Consider the following 26,590-nt stretch of genomic DNA (forward strand, 5'->3'; position numbering starts at 1 on the left):
AACAGGTTAACTGGTGCATTGGTCAATGGATGAATGGGTAAATGGGTTGACAGATGAACAACAGGACAACCGTTGAACTGGTTAATGGATGAACAGGTTAACTGATGAATGAGCTAACAGGTAAACAGGTTAATTGATGAGCCAGTTAACTGGCTCCTTGCTCTAGCAAGTCTGGTTTTCACTGTAGCTGTTTCGCCTGGCATCCCGAATAACCCCTAAAGTCAGCCTGGTCTCCTACTCAGAAATCTTTAGAACTACAGGGACCAGGAACACAAGGGGACCTGCAAGACAACACGGAAACTGTGGTAAGAAGAATCAATTACCTCAAGTTAGTGACACATGGTACCCACCTGGTCAGGCTACAGAGATTCCCAGAAAGTCACAGTAACCCTTTGTACTTATAACCCCCCAAAACGGGTTATAGGGCACAGACCCTCCATCATCCACCTGCCTGTGGTGTTTGCCAATGAAGTTCTTCCTGCATCAGTCTCTTTAGTCACTGCTTCATGGACAGCAGTAGAACTGGGCCTTTTAGGTTCACACAAAGGCCCATACACTGGCTTGCCTGCCATGGAGTGCCCTGTCCTTCCTGTCACCTCCTTTAGCCCGGGTACACATGGGGACCCTCAGGAGCCCTGGAGACCCCCCTTCCACCCCACTTTCACCTCCGGACCTGAACCTCACTCCCATGTGGGAGGAGGCCATCCCCTTGAGGGCCCCTCTCCACAGCAGGGTCTGTGTGCGGGAGATCTCCTCTCTGAGGTCTGTGGCAAATAAATGGGTCTCCTGCAGAGTTCGTGGTGTTTGGTCACGGGCGGGCACTCTGGCTCTGGGGTGGGAATAAGATCAGCGGGGAGGGACGGCAAAAACTGGAAGGTGCTGGGCGCCGGTGGCTCACGCCTGTAATCCTAGCTATTCAGGAGGCAGAGATCAGGAGGGTCACGGTTCGAAGCCAGCCCGGACAAATAATTCGCGAGACCCTAGCTCAAAAACCCCTTCACAAAAATAGGGCGGGTGAAATGGCTCAGGGTGAAAGCCCTGAGTTCAAGCCCAAGTACCGCAAAAACAAAAACAAAAAAAAACAACTTGGAAGTTTCTCTGAGGGGTCGTGCGCGAGTGAGGCGGGGAGGTTTCTGTCTTCCCACAGGGATTCTCCCGACAAGCGTCCGGGGTCTGACTAGAAGACAAAGGTAGTTCAACGCGGGAAAGCAAGAGCCCGCCGAAGAGCAAAACCCAGGTCACCCAGGTTCACTCTGCGCACGCGCTGGGGAGGCGGGAACGAGAAGCTGTGTGGAGAGCCTGGCCTGCGTACCGGGGGCGTGGCCTACAGGAGAGAGCTAGCGTCTGTCGGCGGAGACGGGGCGGAGCGACGACGCACGCGTCCCATTGGGCGGTGGAGGGGGCGGGGCTAGGCGCCGCTGCGAGGTAGGCACCGCCCCCAGCCCGCGGGAAGCGGCGCGGCAGCGGAGGCGGTGAGCGTGGGGGCACGGGCGGCGGCGGTTGGCGGGTTAGCCTTCCGCCGTTGGGGCTGCTGCGGCCTCCTTGCTCGGGCTTGGGCGCCGCGCTGGACAGGCCGAGGCGCCCGGTGAGCCTGGCCCGCTGCACCCCTGGGGTCAGCTGGGTGGAATTGAGGCGGCGAGGCCTGGCGGGGCCTAGGGGAGGGGAGGCCCCTGCCCGCAAACTGATCCCGCGCTTGCACCCAGTGCCTGCTGATCAAATCCCTACCTCTACCTACACCCGCGTCCCTGATTCCTAAACCCCTATCTCAGCTGTCTGATCCCTCGTCCCTGCCTCCTGATCCCTCGATTCTACTTCTGCGAACGCTCTCTTCTGCCTGAACCGTCTCTGCTGCCTGATCCCCCGCCCCGCCCCGCTGTCTGAACACCCATCTCTGCTGCGTGATTCCTTGTCCCTGCTACCTGAAAACCCCCGTCTACAGCCTGATTCCTCAGTCCCTGCTGCCTCAAGCACTGCTTCTCCTACTGCCTACTGCCTTCTCCTTCTTCTGCCTGAACCCCACCCTCTATCACTGTGAACTCCCTCCTCTGCTGACTAAACACCTCCCCTGTGGAGAGGCCCCCCCCACAACCTTTCCATTTCAGTCCACAGCCAGGGCAGCCTCTGCCATGGGTGTAGTGAACCAACTGCAGCTGTCTCGTCCTTTCAGGGACATGGCAGCAGAAAGAGCAGTGCTTCTCAACTCTATTTTTTTGGGTTGTGGTTAACTGCTGACTCCCAGAGCAGGGGAGGGTTGTAAGCTGTGATTGTTTAAAATGCCTCTTGTGCTGAGGTGGAAGGTAGGCCTTCAGCCCGGGAATGATTTATTCAGGAACTTTTTAAAAATAATATAGACAGTTCCTTTGGGAAGGGAGTCTGCTGCATTTTATTTATGAAAAAAAAACAGGCACCTCCCCAGGTACCAAGGCGTCTCCTTTGTCAGTTGGTTTTTTGGTGCCGAGCATCTCAGTGTGAGGTTACAGAATTGAACCATCTACTGGAGGATAAGCTAAGCTAACCTTTGCTCTTAAGAGTTGTGTCTGTGATAAAATTGCAAGCAAACGCTTTTATAAACCACTGTGCAAATTTTGTTGCAGGGCACATCAGCAGCAGACCTTGAAGCACTTTCTGTGCCAAATCATTACCACTTGCCACATGAGTCCAAATCATGACGGATGCCAAGTATGTCCTCTGCAGATGGGAAAAGCGATTATGGCCTGCGAAGGTGACAGCCATTACTCTGTGATTTCAGGAATTAGAAATGACTTTTGGGTGACAAGTAAAATCTTTATCAGGCTCCAGTTCTTAGGAGTGGCTTGGGTGAAATAATTGAACCTGAAAGGTTGACACCTGGATCTGTTGGCAGGAATCCTTGCTCCCCATTTAATGGGGTTTTGGTCTAGTGCTTACAAAGTTCTGCTTCAGGAAGTGTCTTTTTTTTTTTTTTTTTTTAACACTATGAAAAAAGAAATAACAGAGTCAGCTATAAAAAGGCATGTAAGGCTCTGACTCAAGGAAATAATCTGGCAAGAAGCTCCATGATAGTAAATAACAGTTGTGTTTTGGGGATGCCTTCCAGCAGTTCATCAGGAAGTATTGAGCTGTAAGGCAGGGGGTCCTGGCTTCAGATCGCCACTGGCCTTGCGTGACTCAGTTTCCCCATTAGAATTGAAGAGGGTTGGATCCTGTTTGTGAAATTCTGTGGTGACATAACCTTAAGAAGTCCTTGTTACATTTGTATTCTTGTGTTGGCTCTGTTTCTTTTTAGGCTCAATAACAAGGATTATTTTTCTTTTTTAAAATTTAGGTATTGGCCAGAACGGAGACTTCAACAAAAAATAAGAGAAAAAAGGAATTCTTTTTAGATGTTCAAATACTCTCTCTAGAGGAAAAGTTAAGTGTTGTCGTTTTTATTTTTTTTTTTTTTCCTTTTCCACCTCTCCCCAACCTCCGAGTTTCAACTCAGGGTATACACATTGAGCCACTTCACCAGCCATTTTTTGTGAAGGGTTTATTTTAAGATAGGGTCTCATAAACTATTTGTCTGGGGCTGGCTTCGAACCACAATTCTACTGATTTTTTCCTCCTGAGTAGCTAGGATTACAGGCATGAGCCACCATTATCCAGCTGTGTTGTATTTTTTAAATGGTATTTTGTTCTGTCTGGGGTTTCTGATACTTTTCCCGTTCCCCCACCAAATGAACTCTTGCTCTAAAGAGCTTATTAACTCTCTAGTTATTATTACTCATTAGTGTTCCAAATAACCTTTGAGGATGACACCTGTTTTTTTTTTTTTTTAATGCCAGTTTGGAAGTTGACCTAAACAAGGCATTCTGTGAGATCCATAGGAGAGATAGGTATAAAACTTGAAGAAACATAAATTATATCCTGGATTGATTTCTCTTTGGTGTCCAAATTGGTATCTTTCCTTGTCATATTAGTGTATCTTCTTTGGAAAACTGTGTGGCAGGCCCATTGATTTTGGAACACTTAGAGTTTGGGCCCGGTACTCCAATAAGAGACTATATTTCAGCATTCAAAAGGCCAATCAGCAGCTATGGTGCAGCCTGTTATTTTTCTGCATCTGATTATCCAGTGGTGGAAGGTGTGGGTCATCTGGAAGGACAATGAATTGAGTGCCCAAGTGATGTGTGATGGTTCTGGTGGCGGTGTGTCTGGTGTCAGAATTCCCACTTCTAAAGAGTTCCATCTGGCTCTCTTTCTTGCCTGTGTCTCTTGGGGGCTCCCCAGCCCCTCTCCTTCCTGCTGCCTCCCGTTTCTTCAGAGCCCGCCTGGCCCTCTGCTCACACTCTCCCTGAGGCTGGGAAGGTAATTGAATACTTGAGTTAAAAAGGAAAGACATCCTTTTAAACTAAAACACGCCTGCTGGGCTGTAAACAGCTTTTAGTGACATTACCTTCTACTCTGAAAACCTAACAAAGGAGTTATTTGTGCAGTTGAAAGTTGGATTTGCCTCATAAAAGTCACAATTTGAATTTATTTTTACTCTTAACTCCAGCCAACCTTTTCTGTCTTAAAAGAGAGCGGGGGAAGGAATGAAAGAGAAAAAAAAAAAAAAACTACATCCAGGATGCTTACTGCCTCTAACCTCAGGCAGGTGAATTCCTAGTTGGCTGTGAGTTTTAGTGCAAGAGGAAGGTTGAGGAGGGAAACGAATATAATTCTTTTGTCATCTGAAGAAAAACATGTTTGAAAGTGTCTCTGTGGCCTTGGCTGGTAGTGCATAAAGTCGTCTCTTTCCCTGCAGAATCCAGGTGAAAAGCACAGATGTTGAGGCCCTGCAGAAGTCCCAAATTGAGAACATCGCTGCCTTCTTAGGTAAGAGCAGACTTCCAAATGAGTGTGAGGTCTGACAAAACAGTGTTTGGGAGAACGGGAAGAATTGGCTCTGTGGGTAAAAACTTGAAGCATTTATACCCTAGTACAAGGAAACGTGAATGATGGAAGGGGAAAAATAACTGGGTGTGGTAGCTCTGCCTGTAATCTCAGCATTTGGGAGACTAGGTTACATAGTGAGACCCTGTCTCAAAAAACAAAAGCAATTAAAGATGAGGAGCAGCTCAAGTTGTAGAGTACGTGCCTAGCAAGCACAAGGTTCCAGTGCCACAGTACCACCAAAAAAAAAGCTGGGCACCCGTGGCTCACGCCTATAATCTTTGTTTCTCAGGCGGCAGAGATCAGGAGAATCGGGGTATGAAGCCATCCTGGGCTGGCTTCACAAGACCCTATCTTGACAAAAAAAAAAAAAACGTTTACAAAAAAGGTCTGGTGGAGTGGCTCAAGGTGTAGGCTCTGAGTTCAAGCCTCAGTACCGCAAAAAATAAATAAAAATAAATAAAAAGGAAAATATGGATCTGCTTTTTTAAGCCTTTCCAGAATTTGTTCCTAGAACCAATTCTACTCTTTCTTGTGTGTTTGACTTTCTTTTCTTTTTTTCTTTTTGACAGTGCAGGAGAAAGAACCCATAGCTTTGCACACACTAGGCAAGCACTGTATTACTGAGCTATACTCCTCTTCCTCTTTTTTTTTTTTTTTTTTTTTTTTTGGTGGTACTGAGGTTTGAACTTAGGGCCTACACCTTGAGCCACTCCACTAGCCTTTTTTTGTGAAGGTTTTTTTTTGAGGTAGGGTCTGGCAAGCTATTTTCCCCAGCTGGCTTCAAACCCCGATCCTCCTGATCTCTTCTTCTTGAGTAGTTAGGATTACAGGCATGAACCACCAGCACCCATCTGTCTTAAGCTTTTTCTTTTTTTGAGATAGCATCTCACAATGTAGTCAGTCCTCCTGCCTCAACCTCCCATGTACTGGGATTGCAGATTATAGGCATGGTCACCACACCCGCCTGGCCCTAGTCCTGTTCCTGACCCAAGGTTCAAGGTCATTTTGAAATGTGGTCTCCAGTGCTCGGAAGACACTGATGAGTTTGCTCGCCTGGGGAGTTCTTTTTTCTTTCCCCCATTCCACAGTAAGACTCTAAGATGGCTCTCTTGCTGGTCTGATTTCAGCCTGACTTTAAGAAGCAGTTGGTTGTGTGTTTGATTCCAGAGTGGAACCTAATGGGGAAAAAATGGATGAGCCTGGCTCCACTGGAGACTGCTTATTGTCTGTAGGTGCCATCTACGTAGGGATGAGACTGGAACTCAGCTTCATTCTCTAGGGCATTCAATTTAGCACCTGTGCATTTTTGTTTTGTTTCCTTTTTTTTTTTTTTTTTTTTTTTTTGGTGTGACTTGGGTTTGAACTTGGAGCTTTGTGTTTACAAAGCAGGTACTCCACTGCTTGAAGCATATCTTCAGTCCATTTTGCTCTGGTTATTTTGAAGATGGGGGTCTCAAGAACTATTTGCCTGGCTAGTCTCAAACCATGATTCTCCTGATCTGAGCTTCCCAAATAGGATTATAGTTGTGAGTCACTGGTACCCGGCCCCTGAGTGTTTTATAGCTGAGAGGGAGTTGGCATAAGCCCAGCGAAGCCAGGGACCTGTCACATGCACACACAGCTAGAGAATGGCAGCCACCCTCCTTGTGCTCACCTAGTCGAAGTTCAGCAAATTCAAACATAAATAATTGCTCTTTCCCCCTCAAAATGGGAGCATTTATTCCATTGGCAAAGAATGGTTTGTCTCAGGACTAGAGGTATAGCTTAGTAGTAGAGTACTTGTCTGGCATGCGTAAGACCCTGAGTTCAATCCCTGGCATCAAAAAATTAAAAAAAAATTTCAGTGTTAAAAAGAATAGTTTGTATTGTGAAAAGATTGGCCAGAATTCCTTCCCACGGTGTTTAGAAAACAAGGTCTAGTTTCTTGTGTCTTCCAAAAAACTGCTGTTGTTTGGAGCAAGGTCATGCCTGCCTGTCTCAGGCAGTACTGACCACTGTCCTTGGATGATATCCCATCATTGGTACAAACCATGTTGGAGAGCTGGCTACTTATGGGTGCCTTTAATATTAAACGGGCAAAATACCATTTTGATTGAGGCATTATGCCTGCTGAGTTGTGATATTGCCTCTATCATCTTGTTCAAATAAGTAGCGTCGTGTCTGTATGTCGGAATGAATAAATAAAACTATTTCAGTGAGAGGATGGGTGCAGTCTGATGACCTGGAATGCCTTTCTGGCTTTGAAATGCCCTTGTGAAGAAATGGGGAAAACCTAGCAGCCACAATGAGTTTTTATTTATCCCCTGTTCTGACTGCATCCCCCCCAAGCCAGGAATTCACTGTCAGCCAAGTTCTTTATTTAGTTGGCATTGGTTTTTATTGACCCTGATTGAATTTGAAATTGTAAGACTGACAGAGGATTTGCAAAACATTTGAATACATTTTGTTCACGGTATTCTTTTGTGTCTTGGAAGAATTCTGTTTTCAGCCAATCGGGTTATGGTCAGTAATTTTTTTTTGCAACCCGAATGAATAGCTGTCTTGTAGCTTTGTCCCCTTTTTGGGAAAATGTAGGTGAGAAATGTTAGGCTTGCCCTTCACTCAATTAGGGACTGACAGTAGTGACTGCAGTTAGACACTTCAGCTTTTGAAGAGAGGCTATAGTGGTGGCTCCTGGGTACCTCATAGTAACCCGCATGTGTGTTCTGTCCTTGCAGCCTCACAAAGCAAGGTCCCGGCCGCACCCCTGGAAGAGCTGACCTATAGACGGTCGCTTCGAGTGGCTCTAGATGTTTTGAATGAACGACCCAGCTTGAGTCAAGAAAGCCCTTCGAGGAAAGGTGAACCTTCACTATCTCAGAGAGAGAAGCAGAGCACGGAAGCCGCTTCCTCACTACCTAATTCTCTCACCTCATCCCTTCTCCATGAAGATGTATCAGCTCATTCCAGACCTGAGAAGAAGAGGGGACATGCACAACAAAGCTCGTTGTGGTCATCCACTTGGGAAAAGGACCCTGAGCACAAAGTGGACCACAAGAAGGGTCTCAGGAAAAGTGAAAACCCAAGAGCCCCGTTGGTCCTTTCAGCTGGAGAGGATTCTCAGGATGGAAGTGGATCAAGGATCCGCTACAGAAATCGGACTCAGACACCTAAGTCCAGCTGGTGCCAGACAGTGCCTGGCCTTTCAGGGGGCAAGATCAAAGAAGAGAGTGAGAGACAGGCTGGCGTCTGGATAGCGCCAGCCTCGCCTTCCCGAGCCTGGAAGGATGATCCATGTGCCAGAGCCAAAGGACATGACTTGGGTGTGCCATCAGGCAGCCTCACAGTGCTCCCAGCTCCAGAGCAGGCCAGAGGACGCCCTGCAAAGAGATTGCGCCTGGATGGAGGCCAGAGGCTGCCTGCCACTCAGCTGGGGACAGGGACTGTGGCTGCAGCACTGTCCTGCAAGCAGGAGGCCAGGGAGTACATGACTTTGCGTAGCGCTGCAGATAAACCCAGCCTGCCTCCCTCAAACACTCTGGCGGAAGGATCCAGCAGTCTTCATCTCCAGGACCTCGACAGGTTGGAGGAAGGTAAATGGGTTTGGGTGGTGCCTAAGCAGAATCGGGCTCTGCCAGGCCAGATCCGTAGGTGGCACTTGAGTATTTTTAACCAGATTTTAATGAGAGCGTGTCTGAAATAGATTCAGAGCAGAGATTTCTCATTCCTTTGTCTCCCCACTGAGCTATAATTACTTCAACTCCTCCCAAATATTTGGGTCTTTATTTTTGTTTTGAAGCAGAGAGAGTGGAATGGGAGCCTGTGGCAGAGTGGGAGGGGAGGCTGTTGGTGACACAGGCAGGGTTGCATGGTGCCTGGGATGCTGCCGCATCTGCGCCCTCAGGATTCTCTTTAATTTTAACCATTGCAGAACTAATAATGCATTTCCCGCAAATGAGGCAGAACTTTCAAAAGTGACTAAAAGTCTCCCGACTTTAGGAATTCCCCACATCTTTGTGTGGTAGCAGACATGCACTATGTGTGATTTTTTTTTTTTTTTTTTTTTTGCCCTCTAAATCTTATAGTATCTCTCTTAGTTTGAAATGCTAATTCAGAAGTCTTAACTACTTCATAACCAATATCTGGAAACCACTTCATTGTAGATACAACACAGATTTATCTTTCTGTGAACTCCCTGCACGAGGCCCTCTCCCTACCTATTGCAAAGCTACAGGGAACTGACTTGGCCTCCTCACCGTGTTTTTGTAAGGGAAAGTGACTGGCTCCCTGTCTTCTTCAGGGCTAAATCTTAGATCTAGTTCCCATTCCCTGTCTACACAGTGCTTCAGACTCTCTCCCTCTCATTTTTTTTTTTTTTTTTTCCTTCCCTAAAATGTACTTTGGAAGCTGGGCATGATGGCGAATGCCTGTGATACCAGCTCTCGAGGCTGAGGCAGGAGGATTGAAAGTGCTGGTCGCCTGAGCTACACAGTGAGACCTAGTCTCAAAACCCAAGTGCTGGGATATAGCTGAGTGGTAGAGCTCTTGCTCTAGTCTTCGTTAGACCATATATGGGTGTATCTTTAGCACCAAAAAGAAAAACAATAAAATACACCGTAATTAAGGTGCACCCTATTGGAATTGTGGATCTTTGCTTTTATATTGATGTTCGTGTGCCTCAAAGTATTTTCTTGGGATGACTTATGGTGACAATACGATACCTCACATTCTTGGCAGACCGTCAGTCTTCAGAAGAGTCCACAGAGTTTCATTCCATTACTTCCATCCTGGATGAAGATGAGGAAGATGAGGAGCCGCCAAGAATCCTTTTGTATCATGGTAAGAAATAATCATAGCATGGGCCTTCATTATAATGATGAATTATATATGCATCATTGTGTATACATATATATATCATTATATATATTTATATATCATTATATTTATACATACATCATTTTAATGATGCGTAGGAAAGAAATGTGGGCCAGGGTTCTGAAACTGGCTCTGATACCTCCAGCTAATGGTCTCTTGCTGGTTCATTTTTCTGCTACTGAACCAAGACCTGGCAGGGACCCTGAGGAAGTGAATGTTTTCTGTACCCTTATCTGAAGAATAAGCTACACAAAGGGGAAAGGGGTTCTATGAGCAGCAGCCAGCCCTCCCTCTCAGCCCTTGTCCTCTTGTCCACTCCTTGGGAACAAGGACAGCTGAATATTTGAATAGCTGGGCTATACTGCCCTCCTTTGGGCGTGGCCGCATACTGCCTCCATTGGCTGTGCTGCCACTGGCCACTGGCCTTCGCTTCCCTTTGGTGAGGGCATGGGAATGTCTCTCTGCATGTTCTGCCCAAGGGAGCTGCACCCTCCTCCTGTCCCCCCACCCACACACACACATCCTGTTTACCCCAGAGGTAAGAGTGCTTGTTATAGAGAAAGAAAGGTTTAGCCATAAAGAGACCTAAATTGTCAGCAAACTGAAAGTTCAGAATCTGCTATGCTTTCAAACGGGCCCATTAACCATGACCTTTACCTAGGCCCTTCCAGTTATTTCTAATTTGGAAGTAATTGTTGGTTCATGGGATGTGACAGAAAGAGTTCAGGGTAGGCCCGTTTCCAGCTTGCCCCACTAGTAACATCCTGCAGAGCTGCCCAGCTAGAAGGCCACTTCTATGCAGCCAGACATTCACCAACTCCATATGTACACTAATATGTGTACATGCATCTGTGCTGTTTTTTATGTGGCTCTTTTTTCTTTTTTTGGATCAAACTGCTAAAGAGTTTTCATTGTTAAATGAACGTAATACAGCTTTGCATTTTCTTTTCTTTGTTCTTTTGTTTGTTTGATTTTATGTGAGCTCAAACTTTTTTTTTTTTTTGTACATTTCCACAAATTGCAAATTGTTCTTAGTGGGGACTGGTTACTATTACTAAGTGTGATGAGTCATTTCTTGCTGAGTCCTCCCCACCACCCACTGAGTATTTTGATTTTTCTAGGGCTGTGGGATTTTTAGGGCACCCGTCATGCACTTGTGGGGAATAATTGCTGTAGGATCAATTCCCACAAGCAGGATTCACTGACCACAGAGAAGGGACCCTGTGACCTTTCCTTCCACTGGCAGCCAAAGGAATCACATGGCCTTAACCACAAATTTCTGCCCCTTTCTTCTGTTGGTGGCTTAAACTGGTTTTTGCTTTGGTTGATTTTGTTTTTTAACCATGAGGCCAAACTTGTTTTGGTGTTTACCAACCACCTCCACACTGGCGGGGTATATCTCTCTGACTGGTTTGAGGCCTCAAAGTCTCCAAAAAGCTAAATACCTTCCCTAGGTGGGAAGTTGCTTTCCCTTAGGGTCACAGTGAGCCTTGTCTCTTGTTTGCCTCCCTTCTCAGGTGGATTTGTGTTTTTCTTCACATACCTTGGTTTTTATAGTCAGATATGGGATCTTCCCTTTCCTCTGCATCAGCTCATCCTGGGCTGTCACCCTGAATGGCCAAGGGCCTTGACTTTCTGCTACTTTTCCAGTTACTTGACTTTTTAAAATTTAAACTATTAATTCAAACTGGTATTTTTTTGTGGGGGGGAGAGATTTGCAGAAAATGTAGTTAAATTTTGTTCATAAATGGGTTGTAGTTATGACTTAAATAATTTCTCCCCATTTGAAGATCTAGTTTCTCGATACATTTCTTTGAAATTAAGCTCATATTTTTGGCTCTTAATTATGTACCGCTGTCTCGTTTCTGCTTTGTTACCATACTCTTATTTATTTTGTGTTGCCAGGGGTGAATGCAGAGCCTCATACATGCTAAGCAAGTGCTCCACCATTGAGCCATACCCCAGTCTGAACCATACTCATTTTTTAAAAAAAAATCTTATTTTGGAAAATGACTAAGATTTAGAGAAATTGCAAATACAAGACAGAGAGTGCCCATCTATCCCTCCCACTAGTGCCTTCCCTGACTACAGGACATTTGTCACCACCAGGAAATCACACCATTGTCGTTTATCTTGAGGTCTCATGATTGGCATTTAGACTCCAGTGACATGAGTTATATTTCTGCTTCAAATTCTCTTGATCATGTAGGTGAATTATGTTAAAATTGGCTTTATACAATATTATGATAATTGTGTTTTTTCAAGCTGTTACACTTGCTGGTTGATATGGATTTGACTTATCTCTTCTATCTTTTTGTTTTTTTTCTTTCTTTCCTTCCTTTTTTTTTTTTTTTAAATTCTAGAACCACGTTCATTTGAAGTAGGAATGCTAGTCTGGCTTAAATACCAAAAATACCCCTTCTGGCCAGCAGTGGTAAGAGCGCCCCCCACACCGTCTGAACAGTCGGATCCCCTTCTTGGTTCCCCATCCTTTGGCCTGGGCAGATGTTTTTATGGTTTTGTTATTACTGGAAAACTTGGCAGCAGTGAGGTGGTGGGGAATGTTATAAGGAAGATGACTGTAGATACATTGACCTAATAAAAAGGGTTTGTTCATCTAGTGTGAGATTCACAGGTCAAATTTGTACCAAGCAGACTCTTAGACAAACCTTCCTGTTTTTGTTGTTGTTGTTTTCTTTAAAAAAAAAAAAAAAAAAAAAGTTTGCAATTTGCTCCTCTTAGGTAATGTGCACTTAAAGCTTTTTTACCCATGAAAACTCATGAATTTTTTAACTGGACATGGTGGTGCATGCTTGTAATTGTGGCAGTCAAGAGGCTGAAGCAGAAGGATAAAGAGTTCCAGGCCAGCCTGAGTTACATAGTGAGACCCTGTCTTAAAGAAAATAATAATAAAAGAACGAACCAAAAAGAGATAAACATCTCTTTGTGAGCCTGTCGAGGTTCCCAGTGTGTTTGATGAGTTCAGAGGAGGCTGGGTTCGTAGCTTTGTATTCTCCATACACCTGGACGTTACAGCTCAGTAGTTTGAATTTTTAAAATAAAGACATACACTGGCCTTTTCTCTCTCCTTCAGGATTTACCCTTCACTTTCCCCTCCTCTAGCACAGACAGAGTTCTGCTTATTCTAGCTGTAGTTGCATATTTTGTGTTTTGCTGGGTGTGCAACCCAAGGTCTTCAATGTGTTAGGCAAGTACTTTACCACCGAGCCACATCCCAGCCCTAGTTATTTAATTTTTATCAAGAGACAACAACGTTTAAATCCAAAAGGTTAACTGTGGATGTGGTATAGATCTGTAATCCCAGGACCCCAGAGGCAGGAATATCTTGAGTTCAAAGCCAGCCAAGGCTACATAGCAAGACTATCTCAAAAACCAACAAAAATAACTGGGCGCTGGTGGCTCATGCCTATAATTCTAGCTACTTGTGAGACTGAGATCTGGAGGATCACAGTTCAAGGTCAGCCTGGGCAAAGGGTTTTTGAGACTCCCATCTCAAAAATAATCGGAGCAGAATGGGCTGGAGGTGTGGCTCAAGTGGTAGCGCATCTGCTTTGCAAATGCAAAGCCCTGAGTTCAAAATCCTAGTCCCACCAAAAGCAACAACAATAAAAAAAAATAAAGCGGATTTGGCTCTACCATTGAGATAATTTTGCTGTTTTAGTGGTTGTGCTCTACAATACCAGGCCTCTCTGTGCCTGCTGACTATGGTTACATTAAGAACAGAATTAGAGTATGGTTACATTAAGAACAGTAGTTCCTGAGAAAAATGGGGAGCTGAGCTGAGATCCTCAAGGGCCCCTTGGTCCAGCTGTGAGGGAGGCAGTGTGTGGGGCCCTTCCCAGACACTTTCTCTACACTTCCTAGTGCTTGGCTTGTCATCAGTATCCAGAGTCCCTTGTGGGTCACTAGCATGATGGGGCTCCAGGCACAGAAACAGGCAGACTTGCCCGAGAGGTGGAGGCTTGGGAGCCAGCCCTGCTCTACAAGAAGGGCTCCTTGGCATCATTCCTGGGGGCCACAGGAACAGCAGGCCATGGAGGGGCAGATGTAAGTTGGGACTCACAGCAGATCTTCTGCTTCCTTCATGCTGGGCTGGCTCCTGAGCCTCTCTAAGCAGCCTCTACTTGGTCAGAAACTGACCCAGACACATGCAGAGGGGCAACAAAGTAGTGGGTGCAAGGCCTTTTATTAAGAAACCAAAGTGGAAAACTGCCCAATTCAGCTCCACATAATACTGTTACACCACATAGAATGAATGAGGTGGGCAGCAAGCCCAGCCCAGATTCTTAGCAGTTGGTGCTGTGGCCTCTGCCTGGGTTACCCAGTAACAGGGCATTGAGTGCCATGTCTAGTTGTTCACCAACGCCAGTCCTACCTGAGTGAGGGCTACAGAGGACAGAGTAGAAACCCACAGTCTCTCTCATGTTCCTGATCCTGTTTTCTCTTGGATTTGCTGACAGGTCAAAAGCGTCAGGCGGAGAGATAAGAAAGCCAGCGTGCTATTCATTGAAGGGAACATGAACCCCAAAGGCAGAGGGTAAAACATTTCTCTTGGATTTTGTGAGTGGTTCAATTGACGTTCTGACAGCTCTCAGGATGTAGTGTGGAGGGAGTGAGGGCGCACCTGAGCATAAGCCCAGAGCCAGGCAGGGTGCCTTGCCAGGAACAAGAGTCATGGCTAAAGGGTGTTCAGTTTGTAGAATTTCTAAAAGAACATCTCTAAAAGATGACCTGAGCTGATGCTTATTGCGCCCTCTCTCACAAGGCTTGGTCCACAAAAACAGCATCCCTATTTTAACCTGTGTCTTGCCATTTGGCTAATTGGCCAGTCTTTGCCAGCTATTCCCTGCCACAACGCATACAATCATGCTAACTGGCTCCAAGCTGCCTTTCAGAACCTGCAGGCACCTTCTGCAGAAGCCTGCATAAGCAGCTAGCCTCATCTGGCCCTTGGACACTCTATGCTTTCTGAGACAACTGGCGGGGTACAGTAGGGTCCCTGGCATCAGTACTCAGCCCTGTTAGTTCTAGGGCCTGGCTGAGAAAATGGCCACCTTCCATAAATAGATTGGCTTCTGGGAGGCCACAGCAACCCCTCACTAATTTCATCAAAGGTAGGGAACACAGCCCCAAACTCTTGTGTGTTTAACCCTTGCTTTTCTCTGCTTTGTCAAGAATCACCGTGTCTCTCAAGCGGCTGAAGCACTTTGATTGTAAAGAGAAACAGACACTTCTGGTAGGTGGATCATTACTTGCTTCTGTAAGTGGTTTATTTTATGACTGGTCATCATGTTGTCTGTGTGGCCCTTGGAGTCTGTGGCTGTCATGTGCTCATGTGGGGAACTAGGGAAGGAACAGCTAAAACCAGAAGCAGGCACTGTTTCAGGCCATAACTGTCATTGCATCAAATGCTCACATCAAATGATAGCCTGTCTCCCCAGCTTGTGGAGACCATGGTGAGAGTGCAGGCAAAGGCTAGCTCCTTGGGTGACTATTCTCAAGTTGCCTGGGAATAGGGGGTGCGGGATGGGGGGACAACATGTGGGCTGTAAGCCCTGGAAGCTGGGATCCCATGTTTGACCCAGCATAGTGAGCACATCAGGCCCTTGAGTGTTATACACGGCTGGAGGCAGGTGGCTCCCAGAACCACAGTCAGTGTTCATCGACACAGTTTGCTCAGTTAAAAATGTCTGTTTCAGTTTTGGTAAATACTCATTTTGTTATATCACCTCTTAAAAAAACAAAAAAACATCTGGGCACTGGTGGTTCATGCCTGTAATCTTAGCTACTTAGGAGGCTGAGATTGGCCTAGGAAAATAGTTCTCAAGACCCCATCTCAACCAATAGCTAGGTGCAGTGGCACATGCCTATCATTCCAAGCTATGCAGGAATAGGGAGGATCACTGTTGCAGGTCAGTCCTGGGGGAAAAAAGACTTTGTGAGACCCCCATCTAAAAGGAAAATAGTTTGGTGTAATGGCATGTATCTGTTATCCTAGCTATGGGGGGAAACCTAAAATAGGATCAAGGTCCTAGCCAGCCTGGGCTAAAAGCAAGACCCTATCTCAAAAATAACCAGAGCAAAAAGGGCTCAAGTAAAAAGAGCACCTACCTAGCAATTGAGAAGCTCTGAGTTCAAGCTCCAGTACAACAAAAAAACAAAAACAAAAAACACAGACCTAGGTGGCTGTGGGGTCCTTGTGGCCTCCACCATAGCTCAACACAGTTATTTTCACTTTTTAGTTGTCATGTATCTGGTGTCCCATTTTAGTCAGGCCTGTAGGGGAAGTCATCCTGTGTGTCCCACTGAGTTATTGACTGAGGTTCAGGGCTCTCTACTACCTGGCTGAGGGCTTACCAGTTCACAGGGAGCCTTTGAACATTGGGCGTATCTTGGCAAACAGTGAAGCTGGTTGTGATCGCCAAATGCATTTTTCTCTTTTTTTTTTTTTCTCCCTTATTTGGTGCTAGTGATTGCACCCAGCACCTCAAGCTTACTAAGCCTGGGCTATGCCACTGCTTAGCCCCACATTTCTGTTCTCTGATGCTTGGCTGTTTGGACCACTGGTGCTCACTCAAATCATGTCCCAAGCCTTTCCTCACCTGTCAGTAGTTTGTTCTCTTCTAGGATGGCAAGCCTTGTCCCCTGTTTTGTTGGTTTATTCTTTGCAACTTGTAACCCATAGCCAGCTCTTGGGCACCTAGACTGGCAGGTTTTGGTGTTGGCAGAGGGCAAGCTTCCATACTCCCCAAAATGCATACTCGTGCGCAGTAGAACTTGGGCAGGACCTCACCCAACCTGACACCTGACCTGAGCTCACAGCTCATCTATAGCGTTGATTCTGCCCTTGGGGATTGGAACAACTTACTCAAAGTGGAGGGCTGTGTGAGCACAAGGGCTACCAAGAGTCTTCTTGCTCTATCAAGGGTCTTCATGTATTTGTGTTTTATCACAAAAAAATCTGGGTTATAAAAAGAAAAAAAAAAAATCTGGGTTATGGGAAAATGGGGCATCTTCCTAGAGGTGACCTTATACTCTTGGAATACATCCTTTTCCCTGAGAAAAATGGGTTCAGCTCCCCTGTGTAGGCAGGTGGCAGGAGATGTCAGTGTCTGTGAAGTGATCAAGGCTGGGGTGCAGCTCAGTGGTAGAGTGTGCTTAGCATGCATATGGCCCAGCACCAAAAAAAAAAAAAAATCTTAAGTAGTTGGAAGCACAGCCTGTGAGGATTGATTTTGGGGAAACCAATTGAGGGCTGGCGGCAGCAGACAATGGAGATTCAGCCGCTGAGCGTGGGGTGTACTGGTGGGGCATTTCATGGCTTTGGAGTCTTCTATGGACCAACGTGTGATAGAACTGTCTTTGTGGCACCTGCGGAGCCACAGCTCTGATCTCTGATACCTGATGATAATGTTGACAGGCAGGTGGGTCACAGGCTGGTCCAAGGTGCTCATCCCAGCCCTAAGGTTCACTGTGGATGCTGCTTCAGGCCTTTTTTGGGAGGAATCTCAGAGCCAATTGATAGCAACAGGAGTAGGATGGAGTCAAGGGTGTTGTCCTTATTTTCTGGTGAGGACAGGGAAACTCTTGGACAAGTCCTGGTGCTGGTGACAACATCCCTCCCTCCCTCCCGAGGGCAGCTTGTCCTCCTGTAAACCAGCCACCTTCTGAACAGTGGGCAAGCTGGTGTCCTTGGGTACACAGACCTCTCATAATAGGTGATTTCACAGCATTTTTTATTTCATTTTTTTGATGGTATTGGATTTGAACTCAGGGCTTTACACATGCTAGTCAGGCGCTGTACTGCTTGAGCTACTCCAGCAGCCCGATTTCATAGCTTTTTTTTTTTTTTTTTTGTGGTACTGGGGCTTGAACTTAGGACCAACACTTTGAGCCACTCCACCAGCCCTTTTTGTGATGAGATTTTTCAAGATATGGTCTTGGGAACTATTTTCCTAGCCTGGCTTCGAACTATGATCCTACTGATCTCTCTCTCCTAAGTAGCTTGGATTACAGGCATGGACCACCGGCACCCAGCATAATTTTTAAGTCTTTCTGATGATAATGTAGGCTATACTAGAGTTGCTTGTCCACTATTCACTCCTAAGAGCTGGCCCTGAGCAGTGGAGTCACCAGTGGCCATGGTTGAGCAGCTTGGGCTCAGGCCCAACCTCGTTGTGCATTGCCCTTTCTGACCTTGGAAGCCCTAGATGGTGGGCCTCTAGCAGGCTCAAGTGCATGAAGAAACTGAGGCACAGATGGGTTTCAGGGCTGTCCTCATGTGGCCTCTGGACAGAGAGAACGGGCCAAGTGGTCCCATATTCCCCACTAATGCCCCATTGTCTGGGTTGTGTAGGACAAAGCCAAAGAGAACTATGACCAAGCCATCGGCTGGTGTGTCTCCCTCATCACCGACTACCGAGTGCGGTTAGGTACGTGGGGCTACACCCTGGGGGGCTGGGACAGTGGGTACCGGTCCCTGAAGACCTCCAAGGGTGGCTTGCTGCTGCCCAGAGGAGATGTACTTACTGGCTCCAGGCCCTTCTTCTGTTGGTCTTTTTGGGCCTGTGAAAGGCAGAAATGGGAAAAATACGGATAAACAGAAGGCAAGATTTCCCTTTAGTGACAGCATGTTTCCACATGTTCCGAGTCTGCTTTTTGGGAATTTATTAAGCAGATGACTTGTCTGAACCACCCTGACTGTTCGTTGCTGTGGTGGTGGACATAGACTTGTGCCCCAAAAAGCCCTCCCTGGGTCGGGTTCAGATAAAAATTCTAGGAGGCATTCTGAGCCAAAGAACCTGGAAGGTGTCTGGAGTCTGTGTGCAGCTCTTTTCTAACCCTCTGCAGGTTGCGGTTCTTTTGCGGGCTCTTTCCTGGAATATTATGCTGCCAACATAAGTAAGTGTAAAAGCCTGGCTGTGAAAGTAGGTTCCGCCTTTTAGTCCTTAAGATTGATTGTCTTTAGGGATCTGTGGTTATGGGGGTGCTACATAGGGCCAAGGCACCATGACATCCTGAGCAGAGCTGCGTTACCCCACCATGGTTTCTGTTTGACTCCTGAGGTTCCCCCAAGATGTGATGGGGCTGCCCCTGCCTGCTAGGGGACGTCCCACTGTCCCATCATGGCGGGAATGTCACCTGTATCACCTGTATAGTAGAATGTTTGGTGCTTGTTCATCATGGATTCAGTGTTTACAGTTATGGGCAGGAACAGGTTTCCCATTCCTCCCAGTCATTAAAGGCGTGGAGACAGAAAAGTTGACTCTTTTGTAGCTGGGCTGTTGGGGTAGGAGGCTCTGCTCTGCAGTTGCTGGCAGTTGCTGGCAGAAGGTAGCAGAACCCCTGTTCAGCCCCAGTGGGGCCCTGATAGGTGCTTTGGTTGCAGGTTACCCTGTCCGGAAGTCCATCCAGCAGGATGTCCTGGGAACCAGCTTTCCTCAGCTGAGCAAGGGAGACCCTGAGGAACAGGAGGGGGGCAGCCCCCAGGGGCAGCGGCGGCCCTGCAGGAAGGTGCTGCCTGACCGTTCTCGTGCTGCGCGGGACCGGGCCAACCAGAAGCTGGTGGAGTACATTGTGAAAGCCAAGGGTGCAGAGAGCCACCTGAGGGCCATCTTGAAGAGCAGGAAGCCGTCTCGGTGGCTGAAGACATTCTTGAACTCTAGCCAATACGTGACCTGTGTGGAGACCTACCTGGAAGACGAGGAACAGCTGGACCTGGTGGTGAAGTACCTGCAGGGCGTCTATCAGGAGATGGATGGGGAGATGCTGACTCGTGTCAATGGCGACAGGATCAGGTTCATCCTGGATGTGCTTCTGCCCGAGGTGAGGTGGCGAGGGACCTCCTCTGGGTGCGCAGGGGTGTTCAATTTGCGTAGCACTCAGTCATGGCCTTGAACCAGAACTGGGAGTACGGCTAGGTTAGGAGCAAATACAAAGGCTACTCATAGTGGTCAGTTTCAGAGAGGGTGCAGTTAGGCATGCGTGTGCTGCTGGAAAGACACCCTCAGATTCTAAATCATTTGACCCCTGTAATCCCAGCTACTCAGGAACTGTCAGTAGGAGGATTGTGGTTCAATGCCAACTCTGGCAGAGTTAGTATGAAATGCTTTCTGAAAAACACTAAAAGCAGAAGTACTGGGGGCATGGGTCAAGTGGTTACAACATTTATTTAGTAAGCACCAGTCCTGAGTTTAATCCCCAGTACTGCAAAAAAGAAAAAAAAAAAAAAAAACCTTATAGTTGTAGAAATTTTCAGATAGATACAAAAACAAAAATATAATTGGCTCTGTGCCCATCCCCTCTGTATTATATTGGGGGAAGAAATAAAACCTTAAGCTTTTTTTGATCCATAAATATTTTAGTGTGTATCTCTAACACTGGGTGACTCTGCCCTCCAGGGGATACTAGGAGATGCTGGGAAGCATGTGGTTGTCATGATTAGGGATGCTCCTAGCATGGGATAGGTGGAAGCCAGAGATGTTGCCTAGCAGGGCCTCATGCTTGTTAGGCAGGTGCTCTTGCCACTTGAGCCCTTCTGCCAGCCCTGAGAATGCTTTTAAAATATATTTGCCCCCTTGTATTATTTTTTTTTAAATTTTTTATTAGCATATATTAGTTGTCCAGGGGAGATTCGTTGTGACATTTCCATATATACTTAAACATGGTGCCTTAGTTAGGTTCACCCCCACCATCTGTCTCCCTCATCCCTCCTCCCCGCTACTTAAAACAATTACCAAAGGTTTCATTGTTCTATTCTATAACGTACAGCTGGTGAAGTAGCTCAAGTGGTAGAGCGCCTGCTTAGCAAGTATGAGGCCCTGAGTTCAAACCCCAGCCCTGCCAAAAAGAAAAAAAAAAAAAACAGTCAAAAACTATAGAAGTATATAAATTACATTAGCCATATTCACCTTCCATTCCCCTTCCCCTCCTACAAACACTCACCCTCTCAAAAGACGTCCTTCATTTCTAAATCCATATTCTTTTTTTTTATCATTTTTACTTTTAGTTACATGTGTATACATTGTTTGAACCCCCCCCGCCCCCCTCCCCGCCGTATTCATTGTTAAAAGGGGTTTTATGATAGTGTTTTAGCTGTGAATATACTGTATTTAGTTAGATTAACCCAGGCCTCATGCTTGCTAAGCAGGTGCTCTACCTCTTGAGCCATGACCCCCCAACTTCCCTTGCATTATAAATGCATGAAAATTCAAAAATAAAACTTAAAAAAAAATTTTAAAAATAAAATAAAAATGTATTTGCCAATGATTCCTTAGTATCAGTCTCTATTGTGTATTCAATTAACCTTTACTATATCTTTTAGGGTTTTTTTTTTTTCCAGTAAGCTTACAGATTTTCAAAAATGCATTGTGGGCTTGGGTCCTGCCTTTCGTGATTTGCTTTCAGTGACATGAACTCCCGTCTCCAGTCCAAAATATGGCCTTGTTGATTTAAATCAGGAAGCTCACTGCAAGCAGAGATCATAGATTGTGTGCCTGGGTTTGAACTGTAAGCCAGGCCATGGCTGGAGGTGACAGGGGCATGCTGGCTTCTTGTGGATTTTTCCCTCTGCGTGTGCAGCAGGATCTGGCCTGTTGGCGCTGGCTGCTCGGATTGACCTGACTGCTTTCTTTACAGGCCATTATCTGCGCAATTGCTGCAGTAGACTCCGTGGACTACAAGACAGCTGAGGAGAAGTACATCAAGGGACCTTCGGTCAGCTACCGGTAGGCTGTTCCAAACCCTTTTCATTGTATTGTCTTTAGGGGTTTTGTTTACGTATACACGAAGCTGCCCAGGTATCTAGGTGCTGGACCTGCTGTGTAAATCAAACAGTATGTGTTATCATAAGACCAAGGAGTGCCTACAAGGACCCAGTGGAGTCAGTGCTGAACTTTCCCATTTACTGGGCTGCAGTAGCAGTGGGCTCAGGCTCTCCAGTCAGGTCCACAGCAGGCAGAGCTGGACATAAGCCCAAAGGAAACCACCCTAGGGGACCCCTATCCTGAAGCATGTCTGGGCTGGCCTGGTTGTATGCTTGGCTGAGTCCCTCCCTCTAATCTTCCTTGTACTTGGCAGGGTGTGTGTTTGGAACCCTCTGTCTCACCTGCTCCAGCCCCATGGCTATTTGAGAAAACAGAACAAGATTAAGAAATAGCCTTTGCCCCAGTCAGGAAGAGAGAATGCTGTGATCAAGATGTTTCTTTCCATCCGCCGTTTAGCTGCCCTGGAATTTTTGGCCCCCAGACCCTCTAATCCACCTCTGGGCATGCTGCCAGGCCTTGCTGGGAACCAGACAGGGCCACAGGGCAGCAACAGGCTCAACACTCAAGTAAAGTCCCAGGATTTTATCCTGGGCTGACGGCCAGGGCCACACACCAGGCCCCCATTGCCTCCCAGGCACACTGGACCCACCATTTGCCAAGGTTGCCTCAAAGCCTTGGAGTGACTGTGAGAGCCCCATGGCCTCTCTGAGAAGGTAGCAGTGTTGTTGGCGGAGATGAGAAGGTGGCATGGCCTTGTGGCATGGGGTAAGCCTCCTTAGAACTGCCCTAAGGATGTTAAATTTGACTTTGTTTTCAGGAGTTTTGACCCAGCTGAATTAATAGAACAGGAAGGGAGGGCCATTGGCACAGAAACTTGTCATTTTTGTCACTAGCTCTTAGCAGTCTAGCCTGTCATACTCTGTACACTAATAAAAGTGACAGGGGCTGGAGGCATGGCTCAAGTGGTAGAGGCTAGCAAGTGAGAGGTCCCAGTACCACAAAAAAAAGGGGGGGGTGGTCCTGAGAGAACGAGGTGGGAGCTGTGGGCTGTCTCCCCAGCCTTACATACTCTCCTCCCTCCCATCTTGGAACCTTCTATCATTGATGCTAAGGATGTCTCCCTCATCTTTATATTCTCCTCCTTTGAGGAACTACCCTTCTAGCTTGTCAGCATCAGAAAGTGTTGTGGACCAGGAAACCCTCAAATGAACATGATGTTAAATTCATTTGGTTGGGTATGCAAGTGCGTAACTAAGCAACATGCTTGGTGAGTTGCACCCACATTTTGCCTTTTATCTCTGTTGTAGTACTGGGGATGAAACCCAGAGCCTGTGCATCCTAGGTGAGCACCCTACCACCTAGCCTTGTTTTTTTTTGAGACACCCCAGGGTTGTAGCCTAGTCTGGCCTCAACCTTGTGATCTTCCTGCCTGTTTCCCAAGTGTTGGGATTATAGAGGTGCACCCCTATGCCGGACTTAAAATATATATATATGTTTGGTTTTTTTTTTTTTTTAGTACTGGGATTTGAACTCAGGGCCTTGTGCTTGCTGTGCAGCTGCTCTACTTCTTGAGCTACCCTCAGCCTTTTTTCTTTAGTTATTTTTCAGCTAGTGTCTTGAGTTCTTGCTAGGGGCCAGCCTTAGACTGAGATCCTTCTACCTCCTATGTAGCTGGGGTGACAGATGTGTATCACTACACCCAGTTTTTTTTTTGTTGAGATGGGTCTTGTTAAACTTTGGACTGAACTAGCCTCAAACCTCAATCCTCTTGATTTCCACTTCTCAAGTAGTTGTGATTATAGGCATGAGCCACTGTACCTGTGCAAAAATAATAACTTTTAAAGAAACAGTATGGCCAGACATGGTGGGCACATGCCTGTAATCCTGGCATTCAGAAGGTAGAGGCAGGAGGATCTTGAGGTTCAGGCCAACCCAAGCAAAAATTCAGCCAGACCCCATCTCAACAAATGAGCCAGGTGTGTTGGAGCAGCTATACAGGAGGTCCTAGGTAGGAGAGTCTGAGATTCTTGGCCCAGGCAAAAATGTGTATGAAAGTACCTGCTTAGAGATAAGGGCAAAATAGTTTCTGCCGGGTAGCGAGGGGGTGGGGGGAGAGGGAGGGGGTGGGGGGAGAGGGAGGGGGTGGGGGGGAGTAAGGGAGGGGGTGGGGGAAGGGGGGAGAAATGACCCAAACATTGTTTGCACACTATGAATAAAATAAAAAATTTTTTAAAAATAATAAAAAATTTAAAAAAGAAAAAAAGAAAGTACCTGCTTAGCAAGCACAAGGCTCTGAGTTCAAGCTCCAGCACCACAATAAAAAAAAGCAAAAAGAGCTGGATGCTCGTGGCTCATGCCTGTAATCTTAGCTACTTGGGAGACTGCAATTGGGAGTATTGAGGTTTGAGGCCAGCCTGGGGAAATAGTTCTTGAGACCCACTTTCAAAATAACCAAAGCAAAATGGAATAAAGGCATGGTTCAAGCTGTAGACTGCCTGCTTTGCAAGTGCAAAGCCAAGTTCAAACCCCAGTCCCACCAAAAAGAAAAGAAGAAGATTATAGTAAAATACACATAACTTAAAATTTGCTGTAAGTGTGCAGGTCGGTGGCATTCAACGCATCTACGTTGCTGTGCTGCTGTCCCCACCATCCATCTCCAGAACTTTCTCATCTCCCCAACTGAAACTACCCCCATTAGACACCACCTCACCTGTTTCTTTCTCCTTAAAATTCAATGATTCATTACTAAAATGTGCTTCATCTTCTGTTTTCTTAAGGGAAAAAGAAATATTCGATAACCAGCTCCTGGAGGAGAGGAATCGGCGTGTCTGGTGACAGAGCAGCTACCGCCCTGGTGCGGCCTGCAGCGCCCCCACTTGGCCAGTGTGTGTATCCCACTGTTAGTAAGAAGCCCAGCTGCAGGATGCCCCTCAACCCCTCCAATGTGATGTTCATGAATGCTCTGGAAAGCAAGAGGCCCCAGGAAGTGTGTTGTATTTGGGTCTGTCAGTTCTGAAGAGTCAAGTTCACTGACACACCAAAAGGCAGCTCTCTCTTCCTGGCGATTTTTGGAAGGTGCAGTTCCTCAAAGGTTGTTTTTGATTTTTTAAAAAATTTTCTGAAAGGTTTTTAAAAGAACAAATAGATTTTATTGCATACCCCATTGTGACTATATAGTTTGATAAGAGATGCACATTTGTGTTTTACATTATGTGTTGTATCCATGTACCCAGCATTCAAAAGAGTCTGAAGTGAATATAGAACTCCAGAAGGACCCGTATATTTTTCTGACCTTGTTTTTGTTCTGTCCCCTTTGGGTAGAATCTGCCCTGTCCCTCCTGGGGGGTGAGCAGGGAAAGTGTCTTGGTGAGAGGTGGAACCAAAGGCAAGCCACTTCCTTATGGGATTCCAGCATGTCTTTCCCATGGCCTCTGTGCATGGGCCTGAGAGGGTAATGAGTTGGCGTGCAATCCAGACACTGGATGCCACACCCAGCTTCCCTGTCCCCTGCTCTATGCTGTCACCATACAGCCAACCACCAAGGTCTTGGCAGTCTACCTGGACAGTTGTAGTGAGATCCCAGTGTGGGTGGGGGTACTGCAGCTCTGCCTGCGCCCAGCACCTGCAGAGATGAAGCCCTTTGTCTGGGATTCCAACCTGGCTCATGGGCCAGGCTCAATATGAGGACCAGACCCTCACTGACCAGCAGGTCATCCCTGCCCTGGGTTGAGGGTGCACTCTTAGCACTGTGGCCCTGGGGACATTGCACCAAGGCCATGTCCTCCTCACAGTCGTGAAGATTCTGTCAAAGTTAAGGCTGAAGACCAGTGAATAATTTATTCTAAGACACCTGAGGCTGCATGAGGAAATAAACGTTGGTCAAATGAATTTTCAGATTGTGACATGAGGTGAACTTTTAATCAAAAGCACATCCCTCCCCAGCTGCAGAGCCATGTTTGGATGTGGTCATTTGGTCATTTTTAGTTTCTGCCCCTATTGGTTATGTCTGTCCTTTCTGCGGTCCTGGGTTTGCAGGGGATCCAGATCTCTTTCCCAACATCCTCCTTACCCAGAGGACAGCAGCCACCTCGGAGCAAGATCAGAAGGTGGTTCCTGCAGGGTGTGAAATAAGTGTGGCCTGCATGGTAGTGTGGAGCAAGGAGAAGCCCAGGATGAGCAACATCTCCTTAACAAGAGTTTCCAGGGCCTGGTGAAGGGAGGTGGCCACAGCTTACTAACATGGGGTGCAGAGAACTTCCCGTGGCCATTTTGGTTGAACTTGATTTTGCTCAGATCTGAAAGGAGGAAGTGGTGATACAAGGTTGGTTTTGGCCTGATGGTTCTGCCTCCCTTGGTCCCCCCTCCGTGGGCTCCACATCTAAGGAAAGGAAACATGACTTGAAGCATCTCTGGGTGCCCAGCCCTGTGCTGGTCACTCCTCTTCTTCAGACAGGGGAGCCAGCTTAACCCCTCTGTGCACCCCTGAGGAAGGGCCTCTGCACTGATGCCAGAATGCACCCTCACTGTCCTCAATGGGAAAACCCAACAGCCACCCCCTGTAGACTTGGACCTGGAACTTCCCATTGGTATTGTTTGGTTACCAGCAAAGGCCATGTCAAACATATGGCATTCAGGTGGATGAGAAACCTGTTGGACATTTTATGGAACCTGAGTGTGTGTGTGTGTGTAATTCCCGTTGTGCAAAGTATTTTTATACCTGGGCTTTTATTTCTGCCGACCTTCACTGTGTCCTAAGGATTAGATTGTCTGGCTGTTCAGACTGGAATTAAATGCCTTTTCTGAACCCTAGCTTTTCTTTTCAGATACCCCAAATTCTGTCTGCAATGGGGAATGTACCACTACCTAGGAGAATTGGCCCCTGGGCCCAGGCTGAAAATGGAGACCTATTTATTCTGTCCCTAGCACATAGGGCCTTGATCTCTGGGACTGGAGTTGCTGCCCTAACATGATGGTTCTCAAGCTAGCATATTTGAGTGCAAGCTAAAAGAATACATGTGTATTGGGGAAACCTGACCAGAGGCACACACACCCAA

At 46.7% G+C, this 26,590-nt stretch overlaps 1 protein-coding gene across 2 annotated transcripts; it reads left to right on the forward strand.

Annotated features, from left to right (window-relative positions):
* Positions 1-1,320: 1,320 nt before the first annotated feature.
* On the forward strand, positions 1,321-25,424 carry Pwwp3a (PWWP domain containing 3A, DNA repair factor). Of its 2 annotated transcripts, none has more exons than XM_020170708.2 (14): positions 1,321-1,472; positions 2,595-2,722; positions 3,305-3,390; positions 4,766-4,836; positions 7,614-8,468; positions 9,613-9,714; positions 12,114-12,184; positions 14,232-14,308; positions 14,947-15,007; positions 18,128-18,203; positions 18,622-18,672; positions 19,160-19,596; positions 21,409-21,497; positions 24,314-25,424. In XM_020170708.2, exons 2-14 carry the CDS (start codon positions 2,666-2,668, stop codon positions 24,369-24,371), a joined length of 2,091 nt encoding a protein of 696 aa, XP_020026297.1. In that variant the 5' UTR covers positions 1,321-1,472; positions 2,595-2,665; the 3' UTR covers positions 24,372-25,424. The 2 variants fall into 2 exon arrangements, with proteins under 2 accessions (XP_020026297.1, XP_020026296.1); XM_020170707.2 differs by having other exon boundaries at positions 1,428-1,585.
* The last annotated feature ends 1,166 nt before the right edge of the window (positions 25,425-26,590 follow it).

The sequence above is a fragment of the Castor canadensis genome, chromosome 14, assembly GCF_047511655.1.
Source record: "Castor canadensis chromosome 14, mCasCan1.hap1v2, whole genome shotgun sequence".
NCBI lineage: Eukaryota > Metazoa > Chordata > Mammalia > Rodentia > Castoridae > Castor > Castor canadensis.